We start from the raw sequence: 15,872 nt of genomic DNA on the forward strand, positions 1-15,872 counted from the left end.
ATAATGCATTGCTGGGCAAGTTGGCTAATGTTATTCAGTAGTAAATTAAGAGCGCAAAACGAAGACTGGGCATGAGAGAATATACGAGAGAGTGCTTGTCCAATCTGTAGCCTCTCTTCGTGGCTTGTTTTCTGTTTTGGCAGTTTAGCAATGAAAAAAAAATGTTCGTGTAATGTATGGGTGCTACCGAGGGCGGGCCCGCCGATTTTTAGCACCTTGATTGTCCCTAGTGTGGAGGAATGCAGAATCCCGTTGGACTGCTAAAAGGGTCTTGAAAAGTCGAGAAAATATGTACATTGTACTGCGCGGTTACTCGTACGTGCAGGGCGAGTGGCGCAATTCAAAATGCGATAAGTATAATTAAACGTCGGTGGAGATCGCAGCTCCTTCGCGGAAAAATGGCGTGCCGTATGCTCCTGCACGAACTACGGTTCTCGAAGAAAAACTTCAGCTGAAGCTTCTTGCAAAATCTTGCACACGGTTTTCCGAGCCCCCGTTTAATTGTACCACACGTGATTGCATTTGAGCCACCTATGAAAACATGCACGTTACAGATTGATGCTCGATCGAAAACGCTAACACGCCCGCCACATGTTTAAATGCCACCGGATGAGGTGAACGCACCTGTTAACGATCACGTACTAGTTAGGAAGTTCGGGATCGAGTTGCACGGCAAGTACGGACGGCAAGCGCCGCTAGTAACGGTACTTCGTGGTCACCTTGGCAACCAGCGCTGCCCACGCGGTGGCTTGGCAATCGTCTGCTGTAATCAAAACCGTAACTGTAATGATCAAGATTTATAAATATAGTCAAAGTTTAGTGCCGTTATCACGCCCATAAACACATCAGGATTTATTTATTAACAAAAGTGTTTTTAATGATGCACAAGCTAACGTTATTTATATTAGAACATCCTGTTTGGTCATGGTGAGCTCTAGCGCAATTATTGGTCAGCGAGAGCCTCAGCCCACGCATAAAAGCAACTGCGAGAGACGGGAAATGAAAATCGCAACCTTCGGTACTGGTTTTGTTGCAATTAAACCAACAATTTGATACCAGACACGTATTTGCTGTTGTTGTTCGCTCCAGATGACTCATAGGAGGGGTGGAGGTGGGTCTATCTCGTGACGTCACAGCCTAAAGCAGCGTCCGTGCAGCGTCCGCCGATTTTTTTGTGCGCCTTTTTAATCTCTTCGGATTGTGGGTGCGTGTGTGCGTGCGTGCGTGTGTGGTGGTCGCGATGGTGGTAAAATGTTGTGGGAGATGCTAGCAGCGACGAGTGGCCCTGGATCTGAAAAGGCGTGGATGCGCTAGAATGAAGGTGAGTTGTATCGCTAGGTGCGAACCGAAGGACACTCAGGATCGACGCAGATTGTCCTCGATACTCTGAAAGACATCGGCACCTCCGACCGCGGAGACAGCACTTCGCTAGGCGGGTGCTCGCCGCCTCACCCCCGTGTAGTACGTTTTGCTATTCTAAGGAGCACGGGTTTTGCGCTAGACTCGTTAGCTGGAGCCAAATTATCCCCCAGGAACCATTTTCGTGGCCGGCATCGAAATAAAGCTGCCGGTATCCCGAGCAAAACGTCAGCAGCGTCAGTGTACCGCGATGCCTACGGTCCATGTGCCCTAGCTCTGCTGCTGTTGTTTCGGTGATTGACATGCGAAGCTAGCCGACTGGGCTCGCGGTCCCCCACGAAGAGCCTGTGTGCCGTGGCGTCGGTTCTCGACTGAGCTGATTTCGCACGCTCGAAACACACTCGATCCCTCCTAAAATCATTGCGCGTTTTCCCGGGGCTATGCGCGTGCAGCGGGGAAACCGTAAACCGCGGTTGCGCGTGTCGTCGTCTCCCGTACGCCGCGGTGCCGTTATTCTAGCGGCGGCGATGTGCCTCAACAGGCGCCGTATCACCTAACCCTTATCGTGTGAATTCCTGACGCTCGAATTGCTGCCGCCCCTACAGAGATGAGGCGGCCCTCGGAGGTGCGCCTGGCCTGAAGTCTCCCAGTAAATTTTTCGTGAGGTAAGCGCGCGCGCGCACCGGCGTGTCGGCCTTCGCGGGTGCGAGCTCGTGGCTGAAACCCCCGGAGCTGGCAAAGCCGCCGCTGCAGGCGTCTGTAATGTAAACAGTTTATCCGAGCTGATGATCGTGCGGAGTGTTGTTTGCAGGCGAGCTATTTATTATTTTGGTTACGTGAGCTGACCCGTTTCTCGAGACCCGTATTTCATTCTACGTTGCTTGACAGATCTGACGTACGGCGAATTCCTTCGCTACCGGCTGTTCTCTAAGCGAGAGCGGAAAGAAGTCGTTGTCATCTTTGAGCCGCATTGCAAAATGGCTGGAACACATCACTTGAAGTAGTAGTTTGTTCATTATCGGTTTAGTGTTATCGGATAAGTGCTGATATGCAGGCATCTCAGCTGCATGCAGTGATACATGTGCAGTGCTTCCCACCGGGGCTTCTCTTTCACTCTGCCGGGTCCGGTGAGCGCGGTTATGACGCCGAGGAACTTTCACTTTTGAATGGATCCAGCATTAATATACGCATTGCATGTTATCTGGCTCTACGTGACTATGTATATATGTCATGTGCTTGTGGGACCTATGGCTGATGCCCTGCCTCTAATGTACTGTTAACAAATCGCATTACGCATGCTAGTGCCTGCACTGTTAAACTTTGAACATGAATGCATTTGTTTAACATGTGTTTGTTGTGAAATCTACAAACAGGCTTTCAGTCATAATATGAATCATAATTGTAAGCCACAATTGTTCACGTGACTTGTGTTCACCACTTTGAATCATTTTTTGTTAGTGTATTCATCTGTCATGATATGACATAGCTAGCCTTGCAATGACAGAAAGCATAAACACTTCCATGGAGCTGGCCCTGAGTTTGTTCTGTGCATTTATCTGTGGCATTGAATGAAACTTATAGTAAATGCACGTAGTACTTCTGTCTGGTTTTTTTTCAATGAGTGATCTGTGAATTGTGAATTGGGGGGTTTCAGGTCCCGAAGCAACACGTGGGCTACACGAGCTCTGCAGTGGAGGGTTCCGAAGTTTAGACCGTCTGCGGTTTTTTAACATTTTAACATGCATTGACGTCACACAGCACATGGGCATTTTGGCATTTTCATCTCCGTCGAAGTACAGCCGCTGTGGTCAGGATTGAACCCGGGACCTTGAGATCAGCAGCCAGAGGCCAAAGCCTCTGAGCCACTGCGGCGGGTATCTGTGAAAAATGCTTCCAAGCTAAGCCCAATAGCTCTGACGTGCTTTGCTTTTTAGAAAACATCTGCCAGCATCACAGCTCATGAACATTAGCTTAAAAAAAAAAACGTCCTTAGTCATAATAGGACTGTCTGTCTTGTTGCTGGTAAGTTGTCAAACTTCCTGTTCAACACTTAAAAAATAAATCTACTTTTCAGGGGAACATCTGTGTTTTGGCATTCTAACAGAAAAGTTATTTTTTCTTATATTGCTTGCATGTGCTTCTATTTACTATGCACAGTGGGAAGAGAAAAAGAAAAGAGGACTGTGCAAAATCTTTCTTGGTCACAGCATTCACACATTTATGGAGGCAAGGCTTGAAACGCCCCGCACGCTTAAACTGAGGTGCCCTCCTTTGCAGAAATTTTGTTGCAGTTGCAACAAAGTCATGCAAGTTAGTCATGTCTATATTATGAGCTGTGAGATGTCTTCAAGCTTTGGGGCAATCACAAGAGAGCCAGGGCCAAGACGAGTAGCATTGTATGAGACATAAATAAACTCAGCCGCGCCTTGGTGCACAGTCTAGCAGGATGTTGCTGAAAACTTGACTTGCTGACAAGAATATTGCAGCGACATCACTTTTGGGTGATGTTTCTTGGTATTGCTGAAGGCAGTAGAAATCATACCAGTTTTTCTTTTTGAACCCTTGCTGGGACTGCAAAGACCTGTTTCAGTTCACAATGATTGATTTTTCTTTTCTAAGGAGAAGGAGCAGCTGCGCTCATGTAGTTAACAAATAGAAGTATGCTGCAGGAAGAGGTTGTTTCATTTGAAATTCCATTTATTCACATGAATTTTGACCTTGCTAGGGTGCTAAAAGCGCAAGCAACAGTGCTCATTTCTGTAAGACCCTTTGCGTGCTGTCTGCAGCTCTGATAAACGCAGATAATGAAGCGTCTGATTCACAAGTTTTGCCATGTGGTGTTCGAGCTGTGCTACTCTCCACAGATTTATTTGGACATTAAAACTGTGCAAACAGGCTTCTTCCACAGGCAGGCAGTATTTTTTGAAAATGTGGCTAGTGTTAAAAATGCTAGGCTGGACATACCTTCTGAAAGCATTTTAGAGGTCATGATGAGTCACAAGTAACAAAGAATGTGTGTTATCACTGATAAAAGCTGAGCAAAATTTTCCTCCTGCTTCATATCTTTGTCACTCTGCAAAGAGTGTGTGTTATCACTGATAAAAGCTGAGCAAGATTTTCCTCCCCCTTCATATTTTTGTCACTCTGCACATAGGATGTCAAATGGTGGGCCTTTCGAAAGCATAGCATTTCCTTTAGCATTCTCTCCTCAAGATATGATCTTAATTGATGTCATTTCCACCCTCTTGTGCAAAGAACATGACTAAATCGCTGTCTACGCCACCATGCTTGGTTTTATTATGGATCTGAAGCGCTTGCTGTATTAATGTTGGTGTGTACTGAGCTAGAGATAGTCATTTGCTGTGTGGAACATCGGCAGCTACCTTGAAAAACTTTCTGAACAGTTCTTGAAAATACCTTGAGTTGTCTTTTGACATTACTGCCCTCATCATCAGTGTCACAAGCAGCTACACAGCTTACCACACATTCATGGCCCTTGGAAAGTAAGCTATACTGTTGACTTGCTTAGCCATGTATGTCACAAAATGCTTTGTTTGACAAATAAGTTAATGAAGGAAATCCTGCAGGTTGCTATGCCAGCATGTCAATGCAGATTGTTACACCTGTAGAGCTATACCATTTTGTTCTGGATATTCAAGAGCTTATCTCAGTTTAATTAATATTTATACTGCCTGCTGGTTTTGCTTCTACATTTTGCTGCAGGATGAGATTTAGAAAGTTGGAGGTGATAAAAACAGAAACTTGGTATGTTCTATTTTAAAACTGGTAGAAATGTTGTTAAAGTCCATCTGTTTTCATGACTTCAGCTTCGTGTTAGATTTCCTGCCAATATTTTGATGTCGGCAGTGTGGAGTTCTTGAAGCCAGCTTTTCTGAAATTCCCATGCCTTTTTGAGTAACCAGCAGGCTTGTCTTCGATATAAAAGCACATGGAAGTACGTAGCTATGTTGGCTGATGCCTTGTGGTAATGAAAGCAGTGTATGCAAGTTTTTGGGAGTGTTCCTTTTAGTTAGCAGGCAGTTGCAGTGGCTGTAGCAGTAGATTATGCTGAAGTAGCAGTACTTACTGCAGTGTTTGGCAAAACGTTTTGACTTTTGGCAAAGGTGCAGATGTCAGAGAGGGAAAGGACCGTTCTGTGCTTTAGATCTATACTTGGGGATTCCTTGAACTTGCAGTTCTTACTCAGTGGTGCTTTTAGGCACAAAAAAAAAATACATGAAGAATAAACCTTGCTTTCTTTTCTGTAAAGTGTTTGTGAAAATATGATTTATATTTTTGCCCATTTGGTGTTGTTTATAATTATATAATTAAGTTTTGGGTTTTGTGATTTTTCATATTTGCTAAACATCAAATCAACTGATAGCATACTGCTCTCATGATCAGTCGTGAGTTAAGCTACTCTGTGGCCACTCAAATCTGAGGGTAACAATGTGATTGACATCAGCCTGATGTCTGTTTGTTACAGGGTAACTACTTGTTTGTCACAGTGTAGCTACACTTGTTTTTTCAAGCCTGTATGGTTATTGTGTGGAGATTTTGAAGGCTGTGAGCGCTCGTCATGCAGGGAACTTACTATGTGTATACATCTTCTACTGTGTCTAAAATATTGTTTCTGCATTACCTGTTTGACTTATCTATTCTTTCCGTGCTACCATACACTGTATCACCTTGGCTGATCTATTCTTTTTTTAGGGCTACTTGAGGTGTGCTGTGAACAGATGCCAGACAGTTCAGTGAACATTGTGTTGACACGTGGTTTGTATGCCTTGATGTGACAATAATCTACTGTGAGCTGCTTGCCTCAGCCAAAACACTGTTCTTATTTCTTTCAGGAACGGTTGGTGGCCTGACCCTGCGTCCCTCTTGGGGCCAGTAGCAGTGGTGGAACATGGCTGACAACATGGATGACAAGCCGCCCGCACCCCCTGTTCGACTCACCAGTGCTAGGTGAGGCTGCATTATGTTTCTTTGAGGATCAGGCCCTTTTAGCTCTAGCAGCACTGCCATGACATTTGATTCTAACCAGTAAATTAAACTGTGCATTTTTTTTTGGCACTGGTAGGAAGCATGGCACTAAAGTAATATTGTTTTCTTAGCCCCCATTGTAACAATATACGGTAGCCATTCCTGGCACATCTGCTTCCCCGTGAAAGTTATTTTTTAGGCAATGGCTACCTTTCACTTGCGAGGCTTCTTCTCACTGCTGAGCACCAGTGTTGCACTGCATGCGGTCTTTCTTGTGCACCATGCTTGCAAAGCTGGCATCGAAGCAACCCAGTTTCTCTCATGCCAATACTACACATGCCAGTAGAAAATGCCAAAGCTGTGCTGCTAGCATGCTTTGGTCGTGTCTTCTATAACTGCACACAAACAAAGTCATTTATGGCTCTATCAGAAGGGAAACTTCAGGGAGCTCAGCGTTTAGGAATGTCTCCACAACCTTTGTAGTGGCTAGTGCATCAGCTGGGGCAAAGCATTTGTGAATGTTAGCAAATTGATGATCAAGATTTCATTTGAAATGGCGCAAGGGCAGCTTGGTGAAAGAGCACCTTGGCTAAAAAATTTTCCTATCGCACATTGACGAAATCTCCAGCATGAAATGGAGCTAACTGCTTAGTAGATTTGTGGAGCTCACTATTGCAGTCTAACAAAGGTACGCTGTTCTTACCTTTGTTAGACAATGTTCCACCAACTAGCCCAGCAAGAGGTACTGTTTCACAATTGCAGGTTTGCCTTACACACTCCGATTATTTGTTTTTATGTGTTGATCTAGCCGTATGTTGTGCAGCATATTTTAGTTTTCTGCTGTGGAGGTGAAGGGGTTGGCTGTGAAAGCCTTGTGTGCAAGCACATGCATGTTCTGCACTGCAGCACGGTGCGGGGTGCAAGTGTAACACCAGTGCGGGACTCGTCCTCGGTGCCCGTGGACATGCGGCCGCTGCCCAAGGAGCCCGAGCTGGAGAAGAAGGGCAAGCTCAAGCCCTCCAAAGGTAATAGAGACATCCTCTTCATTTGTCTGTCTGACTGGGAGGGGTGCTATGTGTTGACAGTTGTACTATTGCGCTCAATGTTACTTGCAATGCGTCCGGAGTGGACCTGCAGAGGATTCTGCTTTATGGTAAAGTATTGAGCCATGATACGGAGCTCTCAGATTCCACACCCAGTACGACGTACAGCCCTTTTCGGATATACTCCATGGGAGATCTGCCAATCTCCGATGGATCTCCCACGGACGCCTGACGGAGATACATGTGCAACTGTAACGATCTTCCACAGACATCTGATCTGGATATCCATGGATGTCCCTTGCAGATCTAATGATTCCATTGGTGTGTTATGCCTTGTGCGTTTTCATGAAGCAGGCCGTGGTGATTGCAGCCAGTAATATATCCAGCAGTTCCCATGGGCTTGTATAAAAACCCACAGAATGCCAAAATCAGACATATGACCTGCAAATAACGGCCACAAAGCAAAATGTAATAGATTGAAGACAATTTTATTAATGACATTAAAGCTGCTTTCAGTCTTCAAGAGGAATTCTTCTAGCTGGTCATACCAGCAAAAGTTTCACATAGTAGGAAGAGTTACTGTGTGCAGGCAGTACTTTCATGGTTGAACTTGGTATTCCAAAAAAGGATGTGCTGAAAAACAAACCAAAACACAGATATAACTCTGTTACAGAAAGGTTAAGCAAATTTTTAAAGTGCAAGACACTGTAAGTAAAAACATTAATGAATGACAATATCAAGAGAATTTTCAAATTTTAACCCATAGTTTCTCCAGCCTTGCTGCCACTTACCAATGCAACACTGTGACGTGATAAGAGATACACAAGCATTTACAATACATATAGCACACAAAAACAAAATGCGAGAGCAGGCAATTTTTTTATGACCAGGAGCATCAGAAAATATAGCACCTCACTTATGTTTCCCTACATATTACTGAAATAGCATCTATTTCCCCTCATGATTCAAGGCTTTTGATTAAACTGCTTTGGCTAACAGCACAGTACAGAAATATATTTTTCTCAAGAACTTGCATCCCGCAAATTATCCATCACTGTACAAGTACAATGCACAAAAGTTTGATACCCTCCTCTGCACTGAGCAAAGAAAAAGAAAGTATCGATTACATGAGGGGAGGAAACTTTCAATGTAGTTCAAACTTACCTGTAGGCTGCTGCTTGATGTACACTGCAGGTACTATATAGGTCATAGGTCAGTCACATCGACACTGCACGGTGAGAAAAAAAAATATTAGAGAGCAACTTGTACTGCACTTTGTCAGCATAATGTTAGACGTCACGATGCAGCAAAGCATGGTCGTTGTTGAAACTAGCCTGCCCACAAGGCTCACTGATAAAGCACGCAGCCAGCACTAACAGCATATTTGATGATCCACAGTTCTGCTGGAGTAAGGAAGAGAGGCCTGCTCACAATCCAGGGACATGTAGCTCGAGGGTGTCACATATGGTCTTGCTACCTTGCTGAGCACTGAGCCCTGTGGGCATGAACATGCTTGACAAAGCTGCTCCAATGCACTGCATGATCTGATCGCACTCAGTGCGCAGCGATAGATAAGTGAAGAATGTGCGACTGAAGTTTGCAAATTTAACAGAACACTCCAGCTCTTCTAAACGATGCTAGTGCACAGTGCGAAGTTCTGTGCAGTAGATGGTTGGAAACATCCACTCTGCATGCCAAAAATTGAAAAGTCATCCATGGTAAAACAGTGCGGAAAAAACACTACGACGTGTCGTCGTGTTTGTTCCGTCCTCGTGTTTTTTCCGCGCTGTTTTACAATGGATAATAGTAACCAACTTGCTCAGCTTTCCGTACTTCTATTGAAACAAGTCGATAAGCTGTGAAGGCAGACAACTTTTTACATTATTTTCAACTTTTTAATTTTTTTGGCCAGTTGGTACCAAAAAGTCTTTGTTTGTTAATGGGGATTCATTGTCCATCTTCCCTGTTCAATCTAGAGTACCGCAAGGGTCTGTACTCGGGCCTATCTTGTTCTCAGTTTATATTAATGACATAAGTAATAACCTAAATTCACGGTCAGATTATTTGCAGATGATTGTGTTATATACAAACAGATTACTGATCCTTCCGACTACTCGTCTACAATCAGACCTTAACAAGATTAATGATTGGTGCACACAATGGCAAATGGAAATAACATCAAAAACAAAATTTGTTAGATTTACCACATTATCTAGCGCCGAACCTTGTCAATACACTTTGAGCAATGTGCCCGTAGAATCGATACCCATCATAAAATATCCAGGGTTGCTTTTAGCAGCAGACCTCTCATGGAACAGTCACATCGATACGGTTATTAACAAATTATCCAAAACACTCGGCCGTAACCTACGCTTAGCTAATTCAGACACAAAGCTATTAGCATACACTACATTAGTACGCTCGAAATTGGATTATGTGTCTTTGATCTGGAAGCCCATCAAGCATACCTGGTAACAAAATTGGAGGCTCTGTAAAATAAAGCTGCCCGTTTCATATCTAAGAATTGCTCGCGATCAGCGAGTGTAACTGAAATAAAAAAAGCTCTGGATTTACCTCTTCTCGAAAAACGGAGAATGCTTTGAATGCTCAAATTATATCACAGTCATTCATCCTTTGCTTTGTACCATATCAAGCCAGCTCATCGGATATTCCCACGCGTTGATCACCAGCTCAAAGTCGAACCATTATTTGCGAGAACTAACCTGTTCATTCATTCGCCTCTCCTCCTCGCCATCCACCTATGGAACCTTCTCCCTGGCAGCATTGCAGCTGCCAATGATTACGAAGCGTTTGTAACCACCCTAAAACGCCACTTCGAGCTGTAACCTACATCCTTCCATTCCTCTTTTTTGCATTTCTGTTGAAGCACTGCTTTCTAAGAAAACTTGGATGTTTGTTGCCATGTGCCTTTATATTTTGAGTGTTTGATGCTTTTCAACATGTTCCTGGCCAAAGAATTTTGTACTTATTGCAAATTTGTGTTGCGTTGTTTTTACTGTTGTTCCCCCTTATGTAATGCCCGCGGGGCCTTTAGAGTATTTGAATAAATAAATAAATAAATAAATAAATACCTGTGCTTTCCATAACATGGCATAATTTAGGCACCAATACACACCGCAGGCAGGCCATATCCACACTGCAAAGCCAGTAGGAAACATGCTTTCCTTGCGTTGTTTTATCGGAACTATGAGCCTATGTACAACTGCCTTAAGATTCACACCATGCAAATGCACTTCGTCTCAACTTTTTTTCAGAGTAGAGCAAGAGACAGGCGCGACTCACTGGCTTCCGGAGTTTCGTGGTAGGCTCGCGAATGCGGGCAGACACGTTTGCGGCAGCTTTCACATCATACTTGTGACTTTCACTCCAGTGCAAACAAGTTGTGCATTGGAGTGTAATTGTATTACAGCGCTTTGCTCATCCCACAGCAACATCCTCAAGTAATCTTCTAGCACAGCTACTTACTTCACAAGTCATAACACTAGGCTGCTTCTTCCATCCGAAGCAACAAAGCATCGTCGTCTCACAAGGGATCAGTCAGGGTGGAGTTTTTTCACGAGAGCTTCAGGTGCAGAAGAAGGTCTTGTCGAGCGTATAGGTGACATCACATTTACAGCACAGCCAAGCAACCACACAACAAATCGCGCACTGTAGCAAAAATAATGGTCGAAAGAAGCACATTACGACGAAAAATGATGCTAAGAACCTACCGGAACTGTTGACTGACAGATTGGATTAGATCGACTTTTAGTCCTGTCGCTCTGCCGCGGCCCCTCGTAAAAGCTTTGTTTTTGATGGAAGGCTGCATGCCTCATTTTCCTCGGTGGAATGCTGGAAGAGAAAAGGACGTTAATTATGAGTACTGGTGCCAGACCCCACGCAAATAGTTTAAGGTTCTTTCATGTGAGCACCATATTCGAGTGATCTTAATCGATTAATCTGAATATTAAACTAATTTCTGGTATAGAAAGTTGATCACTTGAATTTTGTTATTTGCAGAATAAAATTTCTTTAAAATTTTTGTCTGAGTAAATCTAAAATATGTATGTGATGCAAGTTGAAATCCCTAGAGGGTTTGGTTTTTGGCTTGGTTTAATGGGGTTAACATCCCAAAGAGACTCAGGTTATGAGGGACGCCATAGTGAAGGGCTCCGGAAATTTCGACCACCTGGGGTTCTTTAACATGCATTGACATTGCACATTGCACGGGCCTCTAGAATTTTGTCTCCATCGAAATTCGACCGCCGCAGCCGGTATGGAACCTGCGTCGTTCGGGTCAGCAGCCGAGCTCGATAGCAGAGCCATTGCAGTGGTAAAATCCCTAGAGGGATATTGACGGATACCCGTCGGACGTTCATCTGCAGATATCCACCAACCATCTGATAACGGATGTCCCTTGAACATACTTCGTATCTCCAACACATTATATCTGGATATAGATGTCTGTAGGGATGCCCTATGGACATCCTCACCAGGCACTGGAGATTCAGATCTTATTCGGATGTACCACGGATATCGTCGGTTGGCTGCGCAATTATTGCTTACACATTCTTGCATCAGCGGCTAAGTGCACAAATTTCCATCGGCGCGGGTCTGGTAGTGCTTCAAGAACTGACCTCCTGCCACAGCTCCTGCGTAGCAGCTCATATTTAGCATGGCAGTATATCAATGAAAATGACCAGTGTGCATTAAAGGGGCCGTGAAACACAGTTTCAGTGCATTGTTTTGCCTGTTAGTTGCAAAGAGTGAGTTATAGTCATGCTATGAGCATTGGCCGTACCATGTATATTCCGGTTTTTAATATTTTATTAGCTCGCAAAAACAAATTCATGGTGCTGATGGTGTCACCACACAGTAGCGGTTTTTAGCAGTGGATATGACATCATTGGGTGAGAGCTTGATGATTGGACAAACAGTAACTATACTGCAAATTGTGTTAATAACTGAAGATACGTTGTGTCATGTTTCTGGGTTTTATATTAGATCGACAAAACCAGCACTTCTGCCTTAACGTAAAAGCATTGCAAAGCAAGCAAAACAAAAAACACCACCAGAAGCTGTGGCTATTGTTTTGCATTGAAGGACTTTGCACTTTTCTGTACACATCTATGACCTAGCACACAGCGCTTACGGCTACCCTTTATGTGTCTGACAACGGCTTGGCGGAATCGATCTGATCAAGCCATTGCATTCTACAAGCATTCGTTTCGGTCCCAAGGAAGGACACAAAGAAAAAATTGGCAGTGATGTAGCTTGTCTATCCCTGGAATTCAGCGAAAAGCAAGCACACTTGCTAAGCATATGAGGCTCATCCATGGCAGCTCCACTACACACTCGTGACAGCCGTTCTATATTATCCACACAACCATGTGGCTATGGCGTGGTATCACATGGCCTTATGACACCCCCATCGGATGTCATCACGTGGCTTCACATCACCCCATCGGATGTTCATAAGGTCAAAGATCAACCCTTTGTGAACTGTCAAAGGTACTCTAAAGGTCGTGGGTCAAGGTCAGGGGTCAAGGGTTCGAAACCATAACTGTACCACATATGGTCGGTCATACATGGCTATCCTTGGTTGGGCTGAAGGTCATTCAAGGTCGTTGTGCTGCTTACCTGAAGACTGCTTTTCGTAGCGTAGTGAAGCTTTTCGCTTCAAGAAGTCATTCGCTTCACATTTACCAGCGCACATCATCAGCTTGTGGAGGATCACCGGTCGCCGGCGCCAGACGGTGCCACGTTCCCGTCAACAGCGCGCAGTGTGGCAGGGCGCGGTACACGGTAGCGGCACGCGCTATGCTAAAAAAGTATCTTGCGCTCGAGTCAGGGAAGGCCATTAATCAATTTTCCCTTCTGCACTGTTGACGTGACGATCAAGCATCGTTGGGCCAGCTGGGCGTCCACATATGGTTGTTGTAACCGTGGAAACGACGCTGTTAGCCTTGCCAAAAATAAGTTACAGCAAACAGGCAACCATGGTGTGAAAACTTCCGCGACTTGCTCTGATAAGCTGTTTTGATTGGCCCCATCTATAGTGAACTAGTTAGGAGTAGCGGGGCGAGGGAGGCCGGAGAGCAGGAGAGTTGGTCAAGCGAAAACCACGGAAATCTTGAGCCGCCGCATGGTGGCGCTAGTGCGCCTTTCACCTGAAAGCTGCGCGTCGCGTCCTGCTGTGAGCAGTGGCATGTTTATCGGTTGCCTGCAGTTTCCCATCTACGTTTCGCAGTTTTTTTGTGTGTGTGTGCAATGTACAGAGATAAAATTATGAAATGAGAGACACTGAGTGTAATTCAAAGGCTTGCTGAAATTCACTTCATCCTAAACTTTTTTTATAAAGATGAGAGTATTAAGCACTTCTCCTGCAAGAACAGATTTCAAGAAAAACGTGGCAGCATATAATTCGACCTCAGTAAAAAGTTTCCAATAATTTACATTGTGAACAAATTGTTCTTCAATGTGCACAATTCAGCCAATTTGAATATTCACTCACATTTCTGGCGCTCTCTTCTTTCATTAATAAAAAACTACTTGCAAAAAATACATACATGACATACAGTTATCTGCGTGCATAGCCTACAAGCTCAGTTAATGAGCTTGAAAACTGCTAGTTGAGGTTTCGATCAGCTCACAGCAACTCGTCTTAATATGGCATAAAAATGAGCGACTATGTATTGAAATAAACATGTATCCCTCGCACATGTTCTTTGTTTTCTTCTGCGCTTTCATGCTCTGCCGTCTGCTCAAAAAGCCCTGGTATGGCCATCAAGCTGTTCTCACAGTGTTTGCCAAGGAGCAGATGTTCAGAAGACTTGATTTTATTCGATTTGCCGTAGGCTACATAGCAGACAGCATTCTGAAACTTAATCCCGGCCAGCCGCGGCGGAAACGTTTCGATGAAGGCGAAAGCAATGCACCCAAGTACTGTTCAATGTCAGTGCACGTTAAGAACTCCTGCTGCAGTGGCCTAAATTTATGCTTAGCCATCCACTACGGTGTCTCTTATAGCCCATGTGTTGCTTTGGGGAGTTAAATCCCATATCTCCCATACATGTTGGTATACTGCAGGCATTCCCCTTCCTGAGGGCAAAACACCGTAGCACATGTGCCACACGGGCACGTTCAATGGCATTAAGTGCCTGAAAGTACACTCAGCAGTGTGACTGGGGTCGACGTATGCACCCATCAGGAGATTATACAGTTTCACTACAGCGCCTAATTAATAATGTACTCACCGAACTCATCACGACGTCAGAACTCTATACCAACAGCATCCAATATGCTGTGGCTCTTATGGGGAATTTATTTTTCTGTTTCAATAATGCTGCCTGTGACACTCACAAGCTTCTTATGTGCTCAAAGGTCTGCTCTTTTAGCGTTAAAGTCTGGCTCGTTCACCAGAAAATCCGGTGTCGGCGTTGTGAGCAAAAAATAAGGAGCATGGCTTTGGCAGGTGGTTCTCAGAGAGCAACCTAGGAGGCAGGTGGGCCACCTAGGTCACGCGACCTTGCGGTGTCATCACAACCTGTCCACCAGATAGTGAGCAAACTGCCCACCGTGGCAGGTGGCAGTTAAATTAACGATTGGTCGCTCGGGAAGAGCAACCTGGGCCACACAAGGCCTACCACTGGGAGCACCTGACATCACAGGGCAATTGCGCAGTGCGTAACCGCTGCACCACTGCACCAGGATGGGTATGAGGAATCCCACAGATCTATGAACGTAAAGTAGAGAATGACCTGCATATATGGGAATTACCCCATTGCGCTATCACGTCATATGCTGAAGGCGGATCTTAAGTATACCCTCCAGTTTTTGTTCAAGGCATCAGTGCAAAGCAAATATTGTGCGATTCACGTCAATGCTGGAGAGTTTCTCGTTCGGGCGTTCCGTGTAATGCTTGAAGCCTGTATATAAACCAGTTTTGGCATGCTACTTCTTTCGAACAGCGCTCAGCACACAGCTTGGTAGAATCCGTCGGTGGTTATAAGCATCGGGTTTAGAGCAGTGTATCTTTATGTTATTCGATCGACTCACTAGTTTGCGGACTAATTTCGTGCATTATCTGAATAATTTTTTCCAGCCACTATCTCCGCCATGGTGACGACTGCATTAATTGGAGGAATGCAATAACGGCCGCGCTTGCTATGTATGTCGTGGACAAAAAAAAAGTCTGGACAGCACTTCGGCGGTCAAAGTTACCTGAAAAATATTAACAGATTTTTCATGCATATACAAGTAAAATTTACTTTTGCACTTGCACGTAAATGGAGCAAACATTTCTATTTCTGTTATGCGATGTGGCAGAACGGTTTGAGCACCGAAGCATGGTTCATATTATTCCACTCGCGGCAGTACGTGGTTATGTATGCTCTTTTGGCTTCATAAGCAAATGGGGAGCGTCAGTGCATAGCACAGAACCTTAAGTATTTGCAACCAATCCACAGCACCAAATAGCTCGCC

The 15,872-nt window shown here is 44.5% G+C and overlaps 1 protein-coding gene across 3 annotated transcripts in view; it reads left to right on the top strand.

The window, feature by feature from the left end:
• Nucleotides 1-1,117: 1,117 nt before the first annotated feature.
• Pak (serine/threonine-protein kinase PAK 3-like protein) overlaps nt 1,118-15,872 on the top strand; it is a 41,483-nt gene continuing 26,728 nt past the window's right edge. The window contains exons 1-3 of one of the 3 annotated variants that reach the window (XM_077658248.1): nt 1,118-1,321; nt 6,213-6,327; nt 7,252-7,370. In XM_077658248.1, the coding sequence (XP_077514374.1) occupies nt 6,269-6,327; nt 7,252-7,370 (178 nt within the window). In that variant the 5' untranslated portion in view covers nt 1,118-1,321; nt 6,213-6,268. Of the gene's footprint in view, nt 1,322-1,836; nt 2,025-6,212; nt 6,328-7,251; nt 7,371-15,872 lie in introns of those variants that run through there. The other 2 variants (XM_077658246.1, XM_077658247.1) reach the window with 2 other exon arrangements.

This window comes from Amblyomma americanum, chromosome 3 (genome assembly GCF_052857255.1).
Source record: "Amblyomma americanum isolate KBUSLIRL-KWMA chromosome 3, ASM5285725v1, whole genome shotgun sequence".
NCBI classification, from domain to species: domain Eukaryota; kingdom Metazoa; phylum Arthropoda; class Arachnida; order Ixodida; family Ixodidae; genus Amblyomma; species Amblyomma americanum.